This window comes from Rutilus rutilus, assembly GCF_951802725.1.
Source record: "Rutilus rutilus genome assembly, chromosome: 2".
Lineage (NCBI taxonomy): Eukaryota > Metazoa > Chordata > Actinopteri > Cypriniformes > Leuciscidae > Rutilus > Rutilus rutilus.
Window position 1 is genome coordinate 39,457,401 of NC_140210.1, and position 19,879 is coordinate 39,477,279.

The 19,879-nt window shown below is 37.4% G+C and overlaps 1 protein-coding gene across 1 annotated transcript in view; it reads left to right on the plus strand.

Moving 5' to 3' along the window:
- sorcs3a (sortilin related VPS10 domain containing receptor 3a) overlaps nt 1-19,879 on the plus strand; it is a gene marked incomplete at its 5' end in the record, with an annotated part of 249,011 nt that overhangs the window by 169,539 nt on the left and 59,593 nt on the right. The window contains 3 exons of the mRNA XM_084402221.1: nt 11,792-11,865; nt 12,892-12,956; nt 16,510-16,628. Coding sequence (XP_084258347.1) covers nt 11,792-11,865; nt 12,892-12,956; nt 16,510-16,628 — 258 coding nt within the window. The remainder of the gene's footprint in view (nt 1-11,791; nt 11,866-12,891; nt 12,957-16,509; nt 16,629-19,879) is intronic.

Genomic DNA, 19,879 nt, shown 5'->3' on the forward strand with positions numbered 1-19,879 from the left:
AATGATCTGAGGGCGCGGGCGGGTATAGATATATAAATAGAAGTCGCCTTGGCTACTGCAGTTCATTGGAACGAAACCGTAGCCAAGGCGACATCTATGTATATATCTATACCCGCCCGCGCCCTGGCCGCTCGTTTCGTGTCTTAGGCCATCAATGTGTACTTACGATGGGGAATTGTTTAATTTGGACGATGGGGAATTGTTTTAATTTGGACTTTGTGCATGCTCTTTGAGACAGTGACCATATACCTGCATGAAATGACTGACAGACAAGAACGGTTTGACCTAAAAATATCAAAATTGAAACTTCTGCGGAAAAAAAGACACCTACATCTTGGATGCCCTTGAGGTAAGCTAAAACATACCAAAATTTATTTTCAAAGTGAACTATCCCTTTAAGGTTTAGGGGTATAGGTTCAGGGTTAGTACCTAGTTATTATTACCCAGTTAGTATCATTACTACAATAATGTGTACACTAACTTGGATGGGTAAAATAAAGAGGACAAATTCCGTGTATGGGTTGCTATACTTGGCCTTCACATGTCACTAAATTACTAAAGTAGTAAGTTCATGTGAAACAGGACTGTGAAATAAAGTGCTACCAAAATAATCTTACTGACCCCAAACTTTTGAACAGTAGTGTAAACAATAACAGAACAATATTCAGGAACACTGTTACAAATGGCTTTTGGACCCAATTCCCAATTTTAAAATCGTATTACCCCATTTTTTCGCACCCCTATTGGCAACAAATGGAATTGCAACCTGTAGACTTTAAAAAAGAGTTACATATTATAATTTAAATAACATTAAAGTAATGAATGAATGAATGAATGTTTATAGTAAAATACTTAATTGATGCATTTGAGCTATACATACTATTGTGATAAATTATTCAAATATTTCCACAGTGCATGAATACATACATGCAGGAGTGCACTTTTGTGTAGGTAATGCACTAATGAACATCTGTTAATGAGGAAAACATTTTCAGCAGAAGTAAAAATGGCTATTTCTTTTATATTCTACACCAGTGTTTTCCGGCGGTTACCTCATTTGCTTTGGAGGGCACGACGCTGTGCCAGACAGGATTTTGGAGGACTGTGCCTTTGATAAAGTGCCTTTAATAACCCGATCAATTCATTAATTTTCATGGGGTGACTGGCTCATTGGGCAGATAATACCACCTCATCAACTGTTGCCCCACAGGAATGCACAGATGCTCTCTGATCTTACCTGACACCATCTGAACCAGGTTTGATATGATGGTTAAAGCAAACTAAAATCTCTGTTGGTGTATTTTTTTTTTCTCTTCTTCAAAAGTGTTAACCATATGGGACCTTCTTCTTGTATCGTTCTTATTGTCCCAGACCTAAATTCTTGCAATTATACATTTCGAAAACTATGATAATCTAAACAGAACATGAAATACACAATTTTAATATATATTTTATTTGTAGTTCCTCAGTTGAGGCATGACAGCCAACTATTGTTACTAATAAAGGTGTTTTTTTGTTTTGTTTACACATGCTTCAGATAAAAAAGGAGATGATTTTAGCATTAGCGAGACATTTAAGGCTATGTTTACACGGAAACGATCTGAAGAGAAAACGCAAAAGTGGCGTTACGTTATCAATTTTTATTCTGCGTTTAGGCGAGCATTATGGGGGGGAAATCTGCGTGCATATGGTGACGCAAAAGTGTGTGAAATTCGATGTAGTATGCACTCCAGGCGGCTAGGTGGCAATGTGATGCACTGCCACACAACAACACCAAGTCTGCGCGCCTGCGTACAACCTTCACTGTCTAGCTGACTTTTGCATTTTTACACTTTAGACGGGAACGCGACGGTGGAGCGTTTTTAAGATTTCCATTCTGGAGGGTGGTTTCACTTTTTTGCGTTTTTTAGCCCCAAAAACGCCGTCGCCGTCTAAACGAAAGGCACATCTGATAAAATATTTTAACGTTTTCACCCGCAAGCGTTTTCGTGTAAACAGGGCCTAAAGCGGCGCTATGCAGTTTTGGCAATTTCTTTGCCGTTTTCTCACTTTTTGCTCGCGGGTTTCTCTATAGAGCTCCCCCTACAGCTTCGGAATAGATATTTGACAACACTGTCGTAAAAACTCGTTGGCGACTCTCCCCCTCCCATCTTCTCCTTCTGGTCATGTGCATTTGTTTTCAAAGAAGCCGGCAAACGCACGGTATGTGGTATGTATATGATATACAGAAGGCTAGCATATAAATGTATGTGTGCAGTGCCGTAAAGCAATTCGTTACATCGCGAGACCTGATATCACGCCAGCCCAAAGTTGCAAGGGTGGTTTTTCCGCTCACAGGCGCTAGGGGGAAGCGAGACGGCCACCATTCAACCCGAAAAAAGTAATATAACCATTCCAATGACTCTGAAGCTGTTCAGTTAAGGTAAATTAAGCTAAAAAAAAAACTGCATAGTTCCCCTTTAAGGAGTTTTTTATTTTATTAAAAAAAAAAAAAAATTCCACAGAATGCTCTTAAATGCAATACATAATTTAAGATCAAAATGGAAATGACATTTGTTGGTTCGTAAACAGACTTTCAACAAAACATATATCACCTGTCAGCTATTGTAAATGGACAAGTTAAATAAAGTTTATTTTCAAAGTCAACAGGGTTGTAGACGTTTCTTCGTCTACAAACACCCTTGAAAAATGCACCAGTCAAAACACTTCTAAAAAATGCTAATGGTTTTGGCAAAATTGAGAGTGACAGTTTAGAGAGGTGTAATGTTGGGGGCCTGGGTGTCAAAGATAAACCCCAACCCAAACAAATACTGATGCATGATTTGCATATATGCTACCTTCTTCTGCCTATAATGTCTTGGGATTGTGATCACTGAGCGTGTTTTAAGTTCGACAGGGAAATGAAGAAAGGAAGGATTAGTTCAGCTATTGCCATCGCAGGCTCTCTCTACAGGACGCCAGATGATTTAGAGTGCTGTATATAAGTGCATTGGGAATTTATAGCTAACGCAATTAGCTGGTATAAAAGTGAATTATGAAAATGGTCAGACAATAACGCTTGGTTGCTCGTTTCCATAATTGTATAACCTACTCATTCTCCTTCTCTGCAGGGCAGGTCAACACTTCACTGGAGAAGCTGAATATTCTCTGAAAGTATTTAAGAGGTGTTTATATGCATGTGAACACTCTTCGAATCGTTTTGAAAGAGATTAATTAAAAAGGGAATGGAACTGTTTGGGTTAAATACAAGTTTAAAGGTGAAATTTGTAACTTCAGGGCCTCTAGAGACACCTACATCCATTTTCTATTGGTTGGACAAACAGATAGCCAAGGAGAAGAAAAACGCATAAATTAGGAGAAAGTTAGGAATTAGAAGAAAAGTTAGAAGAGAAAAAGGATGTATTTAAATTGGATTACAATAAATAAGGAATATTACAAAACAAAAAATGGACAAATAAATGTAGTCAAAGGCAATACTTTATTGTAAGAACTAAATTCAGTAAACTCTCAAATTCAAAGTAGCATGGGTAGCACTGTCGCCTAACAGTAAGAAGGTCCCCGGTTCCAGTCCCGGCTGAGCCAGGAGTCCTTTCTGTGTGGAGTTTGCATGTTCTCCCTGTGTCCACGTGGGTTTTTCTTCCGGGTGCTCCGGTTTCCCCCACAATCCAAACCATGCAAGCAGGTTTTGTGTTCATTTCTATGTCCTGTCGCTGTGCAGGCTCTTTTATTGTATATGACAGTGTAAACAGCCCAATAACCCTTTTATTTAAAGGCTTAATTTATGTCCCGTAGACCGGTCCGTTTCATTACGATTGAAAGCATTAGCCTATCTATAATGTCAAAAATGTGATGTGCAGTCAAGTCCGGGTGTGTGTATGCTGTTTAAATGAGTGTTCTCACTGATATGCTTGTTGTGATTCACAGAGTTTTGACGAGGTTTATAGACTTGATATTGTTTCTTATTCAAAAGTGGTGACACCCCCACCAAAAAAAAACAAAAAAAAAACAGCACCCCCAACCTAAAACATCTTCCCCCGTCCCTGGCCATAGAATCAGTCCGATACTGCTGAAATGCTCAATGAGAGAGAGAATCTATGGGTTTACAAACATCTGTAGGCTACACACACACAAATATAAACTCTAAATGACCAGCATCTTTGAATTTTGCCAAGCTAGCTATTGTTTGAGTCCCTTGAAAATCGCACATGAGCAAGCTAAATGTGTCCTCCTGCCGCTAATTTGAGTCATAAATTGGGCAAATCCTACCATCTGCCTTTCTAGCTTAAACATTTTGTGCTTGACAGATCATTTAAACACTGTAGAGATCTCTAAGATTCTGAACGCCTAACTTCTGGAGACCAAGCTGTCAACGCTGAAATTCATTGATGGCATCATAACATTTATTTATTCTTATACTACGAACGTGTTAGTATCCATTAACACATCTTACCAGTCATACATTGTTTGCCTCCTCTTTTTTTTCTTTCTTTATTACTTCACAGAGGCTGTCAGCACACACAAAATGAATAACTTGAATGGTTCTAACTAGAGGTACTGTATACAATTTTTACCTGGACTTCAACTTTTAGGCGTGTGATGATACAACTATCTCACAAGATGATACACGACATTGGGTTCACGAGACGGGATGATATTTTAACACAATTGTTAAGAAATATTCAATGATGCGATATGTGACTGGAAAAAAAATAGTATTTTATTCGACTGAAAGTCAAAAAATGCAAAACAATGCAGGTGCATTTTGAAATGTTTTAACTAATCTAGTGCTGTCGCTAATGATTATTTTGATAATCAGTCGATTATTTTGACGATTAATCGAGTAATCAGATATTTTGTGTGGTTATAGAAGTGAACAACAGGCTTTAAAATGACTTAAATACATATAATAACAATGAGGCTATAAGTATTGGTTCAAAAGCAAGTTATGAACAACGCTGTTAAAATACATAAAGTAATATACATAAACATAATCAACATATGTACAGCATTACAACAAATGCCTGCAGAGGGTGCCAAAAGCCTGGTGGTTGATGTTGTTACACTTTACAGATCAAATCCTTGTTTAATATTGGCCAAACAACATTTATTTTAAATGTCCACTTAATCTTTAATATTTGTCCACTTTACAACAGAAATGCTACACCCACTGTTATTTCTTGAACAAGAACATGTGGACATCAAAACATGCGAACTCAGAGCGAGGGTTTAAACTTTTATTTTGAAATCGGGATGAACAACAATTCACAAATTTGGAAACATATTGTATTTTCCTCTGTTGGCGTAAGTTAATAAATGATTTGCATTATAAATCTGGTGAAATGGTGCACATTGCGTTCCCAGAGAATGTTATAAGCAACCCAAACTCATAGCATATGCAGAGATGGAGTTTGTAAATCGAGCTGCTGAGCCACACATGTAAATGAAAACAGCGCGAAATCAGACGTATATGCATTCCCAAATGAACGTTATTGGGAAACCAAACAAACAGCAAGGTTTTGCCACAAACTCAACTCCGTCATGCTCCGAGACAACTTTTCAAATATCGTCACGTTTTAATATCGCTAGATCTCGTTAGTGATGTAGTACTCGAGTCCGGTCTCGGACCGATTTTTGCTTTCTCGGACTCGTCTCGGACTTGTTCCTTCAAAGACTCGGTCTTGACACGGACTTGGCATAGGCGGTCTCGTCCCCATCACTAGTCCACTAGAATACATACCACTAGAAAATTTGTCCATATTAAGACGTTAAGACTGCTCCTCTAAACAATTCCCAATCTAGCTTAATCTGTAGGCCTAACTGTTGATTATTAACTGGGGTGATATTACAACATGAATATGAAAACTGACATGTTTTATGGTCTTGGTCTCGACTCCTAAAGACTCGGTCTCGACTCGGACTTGCTTCCTCAAAGACTCGGTCTTGACTCGGACTCGACTGTATTTGAAAACCAACGGACTCGGTCTCGACTCGGTCTCGACCCTTCAAAGACTTGGCCTTGACTCGGACTCAGAATAGGCGGTCTCGTCCCCATCACTAGATCTCGTGGCACGAGATCTCGTCTCTCCTCTTGTGTTTATAGTTATAATTCAAATCTAGCAAATGTCATATGCCCAAATTAGTTGTCACATAAATACCCACTCATATTCGTATCTAGTCATCAATTCTAGAGAACTGTACAGTAGCATGTCCAAATTCATAGTATTTATAAAACATTAGGCTAAAAGTATCCGATGACCTGCTACTTCTGGCGAGATTCTGAAGTGTGCGTTCAATAGACACTTTACTATCCCATGAGGCCTCGGCATATAGTACTATACATCCGAATTTCATTCATACTACACACATTCATACTATATAGACCATACTTTTTTTCGACGGCCACAAAGTAGCCTAAGTTTGAAACCAAATGTAGTACCTGTATGCAATTGTGGATGCAGCCTCTGCATTTTGAGCAGAATCCTTTTGCCCAGTGACTCATTTAAACATCTCTCTGATTGGCCATTGGGTTCATGTGCTCAACTGTGATTGGCTTATGTTCAGTGCACGTTGGTAATAGAAACCTTTGACACAGCGGTAATAGATCTAAATGGAATGCTGTATGTATCCACATGTTCATGATCGTGGCAAATCATGTAGCCCTAATTTGAATATTGCAGGGAGAAAAATCCAAATCTACGTGTTCTGATTGGGTGATGCTAAGTGTAAACTCCGCTAACTATTTGTTTCTTCTGTAAGTTGACCTAATAGAAGCAAAACCTAACCTCAGCGGTTGCGGTTATGTTTTGTCAGTAATTTCTTTTACAAACTACGGCCATTTGTTTCAAGTGTCTCTAAAACATTCCCAGATGAATTGCTTTCTAGATTCCATGCTATTAAATGCCGTTTCTTATTTCCTGTCTTTGTCCTGGCATGGTTCATCCTCACCCTCCTCCTCCAAACCATGCCTGATATTCCCTGCTCTCTCCATCACAATTTAATGGAAATGATCCAAGTGTTCAGGGCGTTATGCAAATATGTGCTATAGATTTTCTTTTTCATTATAAGTACATTATTAAAATCAGCTCTCCTCTCCCTGTTCCCCTCACCTCCTATTAGAAGGCCCCAGAGTCTCCCTGTTGGCAGTCACTGACTGTCAGCAGTGGGTCCTTGCTGCAGCTAGTGATTTATTGATGTAAGTGGGAAGCTATGAAGCCGACTTTGTGACAGCTCCGAGCTTTTAAAATTGAGCATGTCATCCGGCTGATGAATGACTACAGGTTGAGCTCAGCCAGCGGCACAATATGTCAACGTCCACGCTTATGAGGGACCCAGTGGTCCATAGGCTCTTACACCGACAAGGGATATATACAAGTCGCCCCAATCCACCCTGTCTCCTGTATTTGGACAGATTGCGTTAAATGTGAAAGGCCCGGGACAATTTGAGATCTGATTAAGCACTGACTTGTTTTGAAAGGTCTAAAAATGTGACGAGGCACTGAAACTCTTGTTTGCAGGGACCCTGTGGGTCCTGAAAAAGTCTTACATTCAGTTTGATCAAATTTAAGTTCATAAAAAGTACAAATACATGTTAAATGGTATAACAAAAGTCCCCTTATTTAAGAAGTGTCAAATGGACAATTCTTGTTTTTTATAGAATTGCAGAAGTTATAGAAAAGACTATCGCAACTTCAACTTAAATCAATTTTCCATGTCCAATTTATTTGTTTAGCAATAATGTCCGGCTGACTGTACATTACATGTGTAGTTTAAAATTAAAAGGTTAGTTCACCCCAAAATTGTTATTCTTAATTAATTACCCTCATGTCATTCCAAACCAGTAAGACTTTCGTTCATCTTCGGAACACAAATGAAGATCTTTTTGATGAAATCTGAGAGCTTTCTGTCCCTCCATTGACCGCCTATGCAACTACCACTTTCAAGCCCCAGAAAGATATCATTAAAGTATTCAATGTGAGTCCAGTGGTTTATTTTTTTAAATAAATTAAAAATAATTTACTGCTTTAAATGCAAAATATTAATCTCCAATGTGCTTTCATGCAACAACGTCTGCTCTTGCGTCAACGCAACTCTCATGCATCGTGGTGCTCTCATGAACACACGTTGGAGATTAACGTTTCGTAAAAAAAGTGGTCAATTATGGGGTTTTTTTTACGCAAACAAAGCACTTCTTCATGAAATTGAGGTTAAACCACTGGAGTCACATGGATTACTTCAATGATGTCTTTACTACCTTTCTGGGGCTTGAAAGTGGTAGTTGCGTAGACTGTCAATGGAGGAACAGAAAGCTCTCAGATTTCATTAAAAAAAGATCTTCATCTGTGTTCTGAAGATGAACGAAAGTCTTCCGGGTTTGGAACGACATGAGGGTGAGTAATTAATGACACAATTTTCATTTTTGTGTGAACTAACTCATTTAAGAAAATTGGATGGTGTTTGGACACTTTGTGTCGTTGTCAATCCTTTGCATTAATGTGATGAACTTCTGTACTTACAATATACAATAACATTCATATGCTTTCAAGTGTGATGTATAATTGTCTTTCGAGGTTCACATAAAATCTATTTTATACATAAAAATAGATTTTATACATAAAATCTATCCCTCTAGTGTTACCATAGGCAGAGACAGCTAAAAATATTTATACAAAAGTTACATTAATCAATTTTTTCTCTATCTTAAGGAACATTAGTTCCTATATCCTTTCCATTTTTTATACTCTGTCTCCATTAGCCATCAATAATCATAAAAAATTGTGGTTGAAATAGGCCAGAGCTTGACTGGGTTGGTGCCTTCTCACTGTAGGACTAGAATAACAACGCTCTATTCCCGGCAGGGGGCCGATCAACAGTGGCATCAATCAGTGTAATAGGAACGCGCCAGGCTTTGCCATTAATTGTGCGGCTGGGCATGCAGAAACACAATTAGAGCAGTGGAAATTAGGCCATGTGTTTAGCAACTTGTAGGGGTCATGCTGGCACTCATATGTCATGAAGCCAGCTGGTGGGATGTTTCGAGTCAGTAAGGGGTCTTTCTGCACTTCTTTGACAGTATGTTCAACATGTCTAACTTATATTTCTGGCAATGTATGGGAAAACATGACTCTATATGGGTCATAAGATCTGAGTCTGTTCTCCAACTTAGTAGCCTCAGATTTAATTGGTTTAGGTTAACGATTAATTGATCATTAATTTAGACAACGATCGATTGTGGGAATTTATGTAAACTGACATCCCTAGTTTTAACTGTACATTGTGTATTTCTGGATTTGATGGGGCTTCAATGATATGGGTGAGTCTTCTCAGAAACAGTCTTTTCAGATCTCATCAAAAGCATCAATCCTGTTATTGAGTGTTTGTGTGATGCTTCCAGCTCCTGTGAGTAAACAGCTTGTGGTGCAAACTCTCTTTGTTCTGTGTTAATGTAATGTTCAGTGACTTGTCAAGACGTACAATGCAATCTTCAGGCATTTTTTGACTTGTGTCTCTGTTTGTTTGATTATTTGAACAATTGCATCAATGTTTCTGTAGAAATGAAGGAAGGATGACTACTCCACAACACACTTGGCACTTGCATTTTTTTTTTTTTTTTTTTATATTAGAAAAACAATCCCTACCCCAACTTTTTGAACCATATCATAAGTTCATAGCTGTTCACGGACCTCATCTCGCATTTTTGGTTCAACGCTTAAACACTTTGTTTGAAATGTCTGTGGAGGAAAATGAATAGGAAACCCAGACTGCAGAAAATGCTGCTTCTGTTGCATTCATATTGCTTGCAGTGCAATTTTTGTTCAAAATTCAGAAAGTTTCTTTCTGAAGAACCCCCCCCCCCCCCCCCCCCGTTTTGAGAAATGTTTGAGAAATGCTGTCCTAACGGCTCTAGAAAGAGAGATTGAAGGTATAGTATGTTCTTTTCCGTGGACTGAGACGAATGTACAGACTAGAGCACATTGTGGAGCAGAAACTTCCAAATGAATTCCCTCCGGACCTGAGTGAACTCATCTCTTCCATTAAGATTCCCTTGAGATTCACCTCGCAGCTTCAAGTCCAAATAATTCCATTTAGACACATTATAATGTGTGTTCTGTTTCACGCGCTGCTAGCTCCAGGTAAAGTGCTGAGGCTCAAATGATCTGTGCTTTTAACTTCTGCCAGTTCTCTTCTCTTGTTCCTGTCTGTTGTATGGCCAAGTGTCTGTCACGTCCCAATATTTGAGCCATAATAACGAGTAACAGATTCAGAAGGAAAGTATTTTGTTAAATATCATTTGTCTGATATATTTCCTGAACACAACGGGGAAATGTATCGTCGTTGACTCTGACTAGCGATACTAAAACGGATAATTTAGATACAGTCCAGTAGGAGACTGGCTAAAATGCTGTTAAAAATACAAAAGTGCTAATGCTTAGCACTTTTGTATATATTGTGTGTGTATATACTATATATATATATATATATATATATATATATATATATATATATATATGAAGAGTTCAGATGCAAAAGCCTCTAAGTGCCATCTGAAAATTTCTTCTAGAATGGTCATTTTTATCAAGCTTGTATATTTAAGTTCAGTAATTGCACTTAAATGACAATTAATAGGTAATTTTCATTGCCACTAAAGTGAAATTACTGAACTTAAATATACGAGCTTGATAAAAATGACCATTCTAGAAGAAATTTTCAGATGGCACTTAGAGGCTTTTGCATCTGAACTCTTCATATATATATATATATATATATATATATATATATATATATATATATATAATATTAGGTTAACCTGATATTGTAAAATATTATTGCACTTTAAAACAGGGTTATTATCGTTTATTCAATCTAAAACTATTAAAAACATTTATGTTAATTGAAATAAAGCTGAAATAAAATATAAATATTAGTTGAAAGCTATTAGTTGAAACCATGCCTTGGCAATAAACTGAAATCATTTTAAATTGAAGCACTAAAATTATTAACTGGACATAAATAAAAACTGAAACTAGCTAAAACTGAAATAAAAATAATTTGAGCCTAAATAGCAATACTTTTTAAACATATGAAAAAACTAAAATAACACTGATACATTTTACAATATTTTAAAATATAACTTTATTTATGTGACAGCAAAAAAACAAAAACAAAAATATACAAAAAAATCTATAACTTACCAACCACAAAGTTTCGAAGGTATAATATATATTTACAAATATTACACATTGTATTCTCTCTCAATAAATAGAGGGATGGATGGATAGATGGATGGATGGAAAAAGTTTTGAGTTATGAATGTTACAATGTATTTTCAAACTAAAACACAACTTTTTTTTACATATCAAAAGATCAAGAAAAATGTGATCCTTATGATATGACCCACTTAACAGTGTTTATGTGCAGTAAATACAATTTCCATCTTCCACACCATTAAAATGGCATATATTTCCATACGATTGTGTGTTCAATTACCTAGAAAAGCTCACCCATAATGGTGCTCTCCTTAACCCATGACAACTGATTTAAGAACTGTGCTTTTTGCTCAATCCTTTAAAAAGCACCACACACAATGATTCAACTATGTAATGAAATACAAATCACAATGACGAATCAGTTATTCTGCAGAAAAGGTTCTTAAATGAGATGAAAAGAAACTGCCTTCAAATGGTTACATGGCTTTAACTTAACAGAGCGAATGATTGTAGATTTTAATGGCTGCCTATTTTTTCCTCTCTCTCTCTCTCTCTCTCTCTCTCTCTCTTTTCTCCTCTTTTTGCAGCTGTATAGCTCGTTTGACTTTGGCCGAAAGTGGCAGCTAGTTCATGAGCGAGTGACTCCGAACCGCTTCTACTGGTAAGTGATACTGTAACAATCACACCTCATCTCCATTTCTCACACGATGTCACTAACTTACACTTTTATGGGCGAACAAGGGGAGTTTATAGTGTGCTGGTTGGCGCATTGATGAAATGTGGAAAGAGTTTGAGCAATTGAGAAGATAGATATGGCAGAAAATTGTGTCCTTTTTTTTGCCCGCTCTTATGCTTAGAAAAAGCACAGGCTGTTGTGCATGTCTCTGTGAGATGAAATCTGCACAGATGTTTGAGCTCTATAACCTTTATTGCACAACTCCTCTCTGTTCAATATCGGGGCAAAGAAGAGGAGAGAATAAGCATGACAGGCAAGATGGAAAGAAAATAGAGGCATAAAGATGGCTGAGGAGAACAAAAGAGAAAGGAAGATTGTACTCCAGACTGTATCTAGACTTTAAATATGAAAACAAACATAGTTTTACACAAAAAGAAATGGACAGTACTTTAAAAAAGAATAATAAATGGGCTGCAAGGGAAAATCTGAAACAAATCACACAATACAGTATGTAGCTAAAATATAAGTAAATCAGTGCGAACCACTAAAGGAAGTTTTAAAATGCTGGTGAGAAAGCAGAGCTTTAGAAAAAAATTGTCTTCAATGTGTGCATGAGTCACAGGAAAAGAGTCGTCTCTAGTACAGACTACTTGAGCTATAAAAGACACTGTCTAGTTAGGCTAGTGCACTAGTATGGATTTGCAACAAACTCTCATATTTCCAGCAGGTGTCATCATTCTAATTCCCATTATACTCTTTCACTGTCACAACCATGCACAAATATACACCTACAAATACATGGTTTTACACACACTTCTAGTTACTGCTGCAACATGTACCTTGATTACTTTTCCCATCATGTGGCATTTGGAGAAATTGCACCTCACAACTCTTATGTCACTTTGCTGGCTGAAATGGACCTTCAGTAAGACATCAGTTATGGATTTTTATTTTTTTTTCGTCTCTGTGATAAAACGTCTTTCTCCTCGCTTTGTTGTGTGTCTAATGCAGGTCAGTATCCGGTCTGGACAAGGAGTTAGATCTAGTGCACATGGAGGCCCACACTCCCGATGGCCGTGAGTTGCTTCTGTCTTTCTTTGTCTGTATTCTTCAATTCTGTCCTGCAATCTAGTGTTGATAATTTTAAATCATCCCAGTGACTCAAATCTTTAGATTTTTTTTAATGGTCATGGATTTAGCCATTGTCCTATTCTATTCTATTCTATTCTATTCTATTCTATTCTATTCTATTCTATTCTATTCTATTCTATTCTATTCTATTCTATTCTATTCTATTCTATTCTATTCTATTCTATTCTATATTCTATTCTATTCTATTCTATTCTTCAATTCTGTCCTGCAATCTAGTGCTGATAATTTTGATTCATCCCAGTGACTCAAATCTTTAGATTTTTTTAATGGTCGTGGCTTTAGCCATTGTCTATTCTATTCTATTCTATTCTATTCTATTCTATTCTATTCTATTCTATTCTATTCTATTCTATTCTATTCTATTCTATTCTATTCTATTCTATTCTATTCTATATTCTATTCTATTCTATTCTATTCTTCAATTCTGTCCTGCAATCTAGTGCTGATAATTTTGATTCATCCCAGTGACTCAAATCTTTAGATTTTTTTAATGGTCGTGGCTTTAGCCATTGTCTATTCTATTCTATTCTATTCTATTCTATTCTATTCTATTCTATTACAGTATATTATTAAATTCTGTCCTACAATCTAGTGCTGAGAATTTTTGATTCATCCCAGTGACTCAAATCTTTAGATTTTTTTGAATGGTCATGGATTTAGCCATTGTCCTATTCTATTCTATTCTATTCTATTCTATTCTATTCTATTCTATTCTATTCTATTCTATTCTATTCTATTCTATTCTATTCTATTCTATTCTAGTATATTATTCAATTCTGTCTTGCAATCTAGTGCTGAGAATTTTGATTCATCCCAGTGACTCAAATCTTTAGATTTTTTGAATGGTCATGGCTTTAGCCATTGTCTATTCTATTCTATTCTATTCTATTCTATTCTATTCTATTCTATTCTATTCTATTCTATTCTATTCTATTCTATTCTATTCTATTCTATTCTATTCTATTCTATTCTATTCTAGTATATTATTAAATTCTGTCCTACAATCTAGTGCTGAGAATTTTAAATCATCCCAGTGACTCAAATCTTTAGATTTATTTTGAATGGTCATGGATTTAGCCATTGTCCTATTCTATTCTATTCTATTCTATTCTATTCTATTCTATTCTATTCTATTCTATTCTATTCTATTCTATTCTATTCTATTCTATTCTATTCTAGTCTAGTCTAGTCTAGTCTATTATTCAATTCTGTCCTGCAATCTAGTGCTGAGAATTTTGATTTATAAGTGAGTTATTGTATAATACTCTCTAAAATATTACAAATTCATTCATCAAAGGGATAAAAACGAAAAAAGTGATTATATTATATTATATTATTAAAGCCCCATTATGTAGGATTTCCGTTTTGGTCAAACAACGACCCCTAGAGTCGCTGTGGACTACTTGTATTTAACGTTACTGTCGTAAATACCACTCACGCAGCAGTCTCTTCACTCACTGATCCTGAGCCTGATGCCCCTGTATACCGGTCCCTGTTCAGTCGGATAGAAGCTGTAACGAGTGGCAATAAGGTGTGTCCCCTTTAAGAGCTGCGCGCGCCCTGTTTAACTGACTCGGCACAGTCTGTATTGTATGTGTGCCTCGAACACACCGTAAGCGGATTGTTTCTGTTTGATGCTCATTCTTGTCCTATTTTTGTCTATCAAGTAATGCTGTGGACGGTAAAACGTGTGACAGACAGTTACACGAGTTCGATTGGGGAATAAACACAACGCGTTACAAATCGTCGGACATCGAACAAGCACAGCTAGCCTCCGAAGATTTCTACTAATCCATCAACAAGAACGCCAGGTGCTTTTTAGCTCACACCAACGAGTAAAAAGCTTGTCCGAGTGATATACAGTATAAGCAATATACTTACAAGTCCAACAGCATGCGAGGACGTGTTGGGGGAAGTGAGGTAGCCTATGCCGTAAAGCAGTCGAATTTTGTAGTTTTTTTTGTGCACGGGTGTTACTACCCGAACCCCGAAGTTTAAAAGTACGATTAAAAACTATACAAACCCCATCAGGCTATGGCAGACGCGTCATTCAACCTATTTTAAGTCGATGTACCATCACAAGCGTTTTGGAAATATATTATGAAGGTTGAAAAGTTACTTAGTGTTACTTTAAAGTGAAAACACGTCATTCAAAACATCAAATGTTTCCCTTTTTTTTTTTTTTTTTTTTTTTATCATTCACTCAACAGATTCATTTGAAAAAAAGAATAATCTGTTTTCATTTAATTTCAAATTCCTTTTGTCTTGTTGTGTCAGGTTTTCAGTTCCTGTGGTTTAGTTCCTGTTTCCTGTGTTTCCATTGCTGTCTTGTTAATCTCCTTAGCAACCCTTGTTTGTTACCATGAGTACTAATTACCATCACCTTTCCTTCATTTAGTCCCTTGTTATCTTGTGTATTTAAACCCTCAGTCATCTTTTAACAACAATACAATAATAATAATAATTATAATTCATTACATTTATATAGCGCTTTTCTGGGTACTCAAATCGCTTTACATAGAATGGGGAAATCTCCTCAACCACCACCAATGTTCAGCATCCACCTTTTGTTCATTATCTTGTTTTAAGGTTTCGTGTTGGTAAGTTTCTCTCTATGTTTCCTAGTGTTATTTAATGTGTTAACATCGTTCATCTGCGTCAAGCCTCATTTTTGGATTATCAGGTCAACCCAGAGCGTGACACACTCATTCTATTAACTCTGAAACATGTCCCAGACCTTTCACCAGCTATATTTTTTTGTTTCGTTCAGTGTCACTGTGAGTCTCATTCAGACTCAAAACGCTGGCTCACTCAGTAAAGGGACATATTCCTTCAGTATGCTCGTCCATTCAAAGAAATGCTCCTTCACACTATGTACTATAAGGTTATTTCGAATTCTCTTTCTCCTGCATCTTCTCACTTTTACCTTCCTCTCACATCCCATTTACTGATCTGCGGTCCACTCCTCCTTCAAACCTGATGTTAGAGGAGGAAAAGAGATGAGACGAGAGCCCGTGAGCTTGGGGATCAATTCCGAAGCTGAGGATAAAGCCAGTCCTGCAGGCAGCTAGACAGGATTACCGTCATGATAAATACACCATCTGATAGCAGATTAATGCAGGACCCGGACTCTTTCTCTCTCTCGCTTTCTCTCATTGGTTAAAGGAATAGTTCACCCAAAAATGAAAAATCTGTCATTGTTTACTCACCCTCATGGTGCTTTTTCTTTCTTTTTTTCTGTGGAGCACAAAAGGGAGAATTGAGGAATGTTTCTCTACAATAATATTTCACAGTAACCAAGCTTCCAAAAACCAAAATTCGGAGGGTGAGCAAATAACGACTTCCACTTGATGTTCTCTGAAGCTAAGATGACCTTTGAGATTCTAAGAAGCAGTCAGAGGTTATTAAACTCAATGGTCCCCAGAATCAGAATCTAATTAACATCTAGAATCCTTTTTCTGTCTCTCCTTACTACAGATTGTCAGTATGTGACATGCAGAGCTCAAGCCTGCTCTGAATCCAGCAAGACACATCCATTTTCTGGATATATTGAGACCAACTCACTCGTGGTTCAGGATGAATACGTTTTTGTTCAGGTAAGGACCAGAGATCACCTTACTTTAACTTAGGCTTTGAGATAAGGACTTTCTCGAGCAAAGGACGTTTTGGAATTTATTAGTTCATTCTCACTGAGGAATGCTCTGTCATTCCCGTTGCTCCTCATTTATAAGGCACTTGTAGAAACGGTGATCTTGTAACTCACAGTCTTGCAAAATCTCAATCTTTGCGACTTCACAGAGAAACTAACTGAACCAATAACTTGATTGTGGAACACAGAACGAAATATAGTGTTTCCCTTTCAGAATCCAAAGTGGCATCCAAAATTTGGTACATACTTAATTAAAATATCTAGCTATTACGCGGCGGATCACGTACGGTCCTCTGTCTTCACTCCCATGGCATCGCTACTCATTTGCATGAAGTTGAACTCTGCTCACCTTTGTCACATCGACAATGGTTCCTGCCACTCACATCGCCTCAAATCACCAAATCTCATTGAAAATGAATGACTTCTGCTTTGCTTTGGGCTGCAGATCACTGTCAGTGTGAATGTACCTTAAAGAAATAGTTCACCCGAAAAATGAACATTCTGTCATCATTTCCTCACCCTCATGACATTGCAAACCAAAAACTTTGTGAAGCTTCCTTACCATTCAGACGAAGTTCGTATGCATATTTATCTATGTTCATGCTTGTTTGTGTCATTTTCAACTTCCCGGTGGATCAGAATAATATTTGTATGCTCAAGGGAAAAAGTTAAATGTTAATGGCCTAAATTTCCAATTCCAATCCAGGACAGTTTTGGAATATATTAATTTCTGTCTGCATGCAAAACAATTGTCTTCGAAACAGTGCAAATGAGGAACTATTTTAGGGCATCTACACTGAAAATGAATTTTTTAAAGTATATTAGTGTATATTTTACAAGAAAATGCTATTCTAGTCCTTCTATACTTCAAGGGTGTTTTCACACCTGCATTTGTTTCAGAACCTGGTGCGCTTTCTCTCTTAGTTTGGTTAGTTTGGGCATATATGAACATGGGAATCCCGATTGGATCCGCACCAAAACAATTGCTCCGAGATCACCCGAATTAGGTGGTCTCGTCCTGATTGAAAACGAACTCTGGGGCCGTTTGATTGAGGTGAGAAAACAATCCAATCCAACGAGTCAACGAACCAAGCGGTATCATAATTGATAACAGCAGTGTCTGATTCTGTGAGTGAGCACATTAGTTATCGCAGTTGAAAACTAAACAGCGCCTCTTCATCCTAAAATGTTGAATAATTGCTTTTGTCGTGCGGTGCAATAATTCTGTCGCAACAAATCCTTGATTCCCGCTCTTACTGCATTCTACATTTTATATATATTTAAATATAATAAAAATATATATAATTGATCAGTTAGAGCCGGTGTTTGCGAGTGTCTTGACAGCTACAGAAAAAGCCACAATAAGCTCGCGGACAAAACTTGTCAATCCATATTGCCATATTGAAGGATGACGCAGAGGAAACTCTGACCAATAAGAGGACAGTTTTACTCAAATGTGGCTTGAATAAACCCATTTTGGTATGCTTTGAAACATTGTCTCGTGAAAGTGAAACGGACCAAGACAAAAATGCAACATTGTAACAAATTAAGGGGTTTTCAACTAAAACTGAAAACTTTTTATGCGTTTTGGCCGTTCATTTAGACGACAACGGTGTTTTTGGGGCCTGAAAACGCAAACGAGTTTCAAAGTACAAGTTTTTGAAAATCTTCTCCGTGTAAACTACAAAAACATGAATCTGTGAAAAGGGTGATGTCATTTACATGCGTATTACGTGTTCAATAGGCGCGTAGTGTTTCTTTACAAAGGGACATCGCCAACTACTGGCCTGGCTGCATAATACAGCGTTTTTATTTGTTTTCACAGATCCGTGTGAACAGGGATTGTTTTGACAATGTTGTCACCTGTGCAAAGAAAAAAAACGTTTCCATTTTCTGTACGTCGTTGTCATGCAAACGTACCCTTAGTCCCTGTTTCGGAACAAATCCAATGATCTACAGGTCTGAAAATGCCCTAAAATTTCACGTGTAATTCATTGTAACTTTCTGTAATTTTTTTTTGTGAAATGTAGCAGTGTGGGAAAATACAAAGAATTGTATCTATAGTCAATAGCCAAAATTGGCCACAACTTCAGACTGGAAATTATAAATTGCAATATTTCCTAGCCAACCGAAAAGTTCCACACATTGATGGGAAGTTTCAAAACATTTACTCCCATCCCCCTCGGAAGAACAGCAGAGCAGATAACACGCTCAACCCCAATGTTTTGTCACGTCGCATCACAGTCCAAAGAATGTGAAACAGAAAAATCGATCATCCCAATTTCTTTCGAAGTTCAACTGCCTCTGGAAACCATCGATCCTGCCTGCTCCTTCCTTCTGTTGCACGCAGAGCCGCTTTTCGGAGACACGTCGGACATGCTGTTTGTTTAGAACTTTCCCCAGACCGCCGCTCTCCTCCTCTGCCTCTCTCTCCTCCTTTATTGAAAGCATGTTACCCGCAAAGAAGCTTAATTGTTTCTGTCATATAATCATGGACCCATTTTATTCCCATGTTCAAATCGGAATCCTGTTGGGTGTGTATATGCCCTCTAATTGAAATTATGAAAAGAGGTGGGATGAATTAAACATGCTCGCTACTCTGGCAGAATGAAGTATCTTTTGTGCTGTGAAACGGTTATTTATTTCATTCTCCATTCCCCCTTGTGTAGCTGTAGATTTGACGAGCTTCTGACAGTTCTTGCTGTGTATGCTAACAACCAGTGTGTATTCGCTTCACACGCTATCATTAGCGCCAACAATCCCCCTCGGAGTGGGATGGGAGCAGCCGCGTTGCTTGCGAGAATTAAAGATTTCTCTTGACAGAGAATAATGAGGGTATTGATTGTCCTACAAGATATTTACCACTCTCCACTCCACTCCTGAACTGCAAAGGGCATCGACAAATCCAGACCATGCAGTATCCTCCAAATCATAGGGGGAGATTCTTTTAAACGAGCCGTTCTAGACACTCCACACTCCGTTACTGAATTAGCCTTCTGAATTTACAGCTTTGTTTGATGTGCTGGAGAAGACAGAAGGTTAATAGCTCAGGATCTCATTAAATGACTGTGCTAGGGCCGGATGCTATTACAGTATAGACCTTATGCGCCATTTTTGCGGTAGCGCTGTATATTTCTATGGCATCGCTGTCAAAGAGTAAATAGCTGGTGAAGTGGATTTACTTATTGTAGAGTTAAT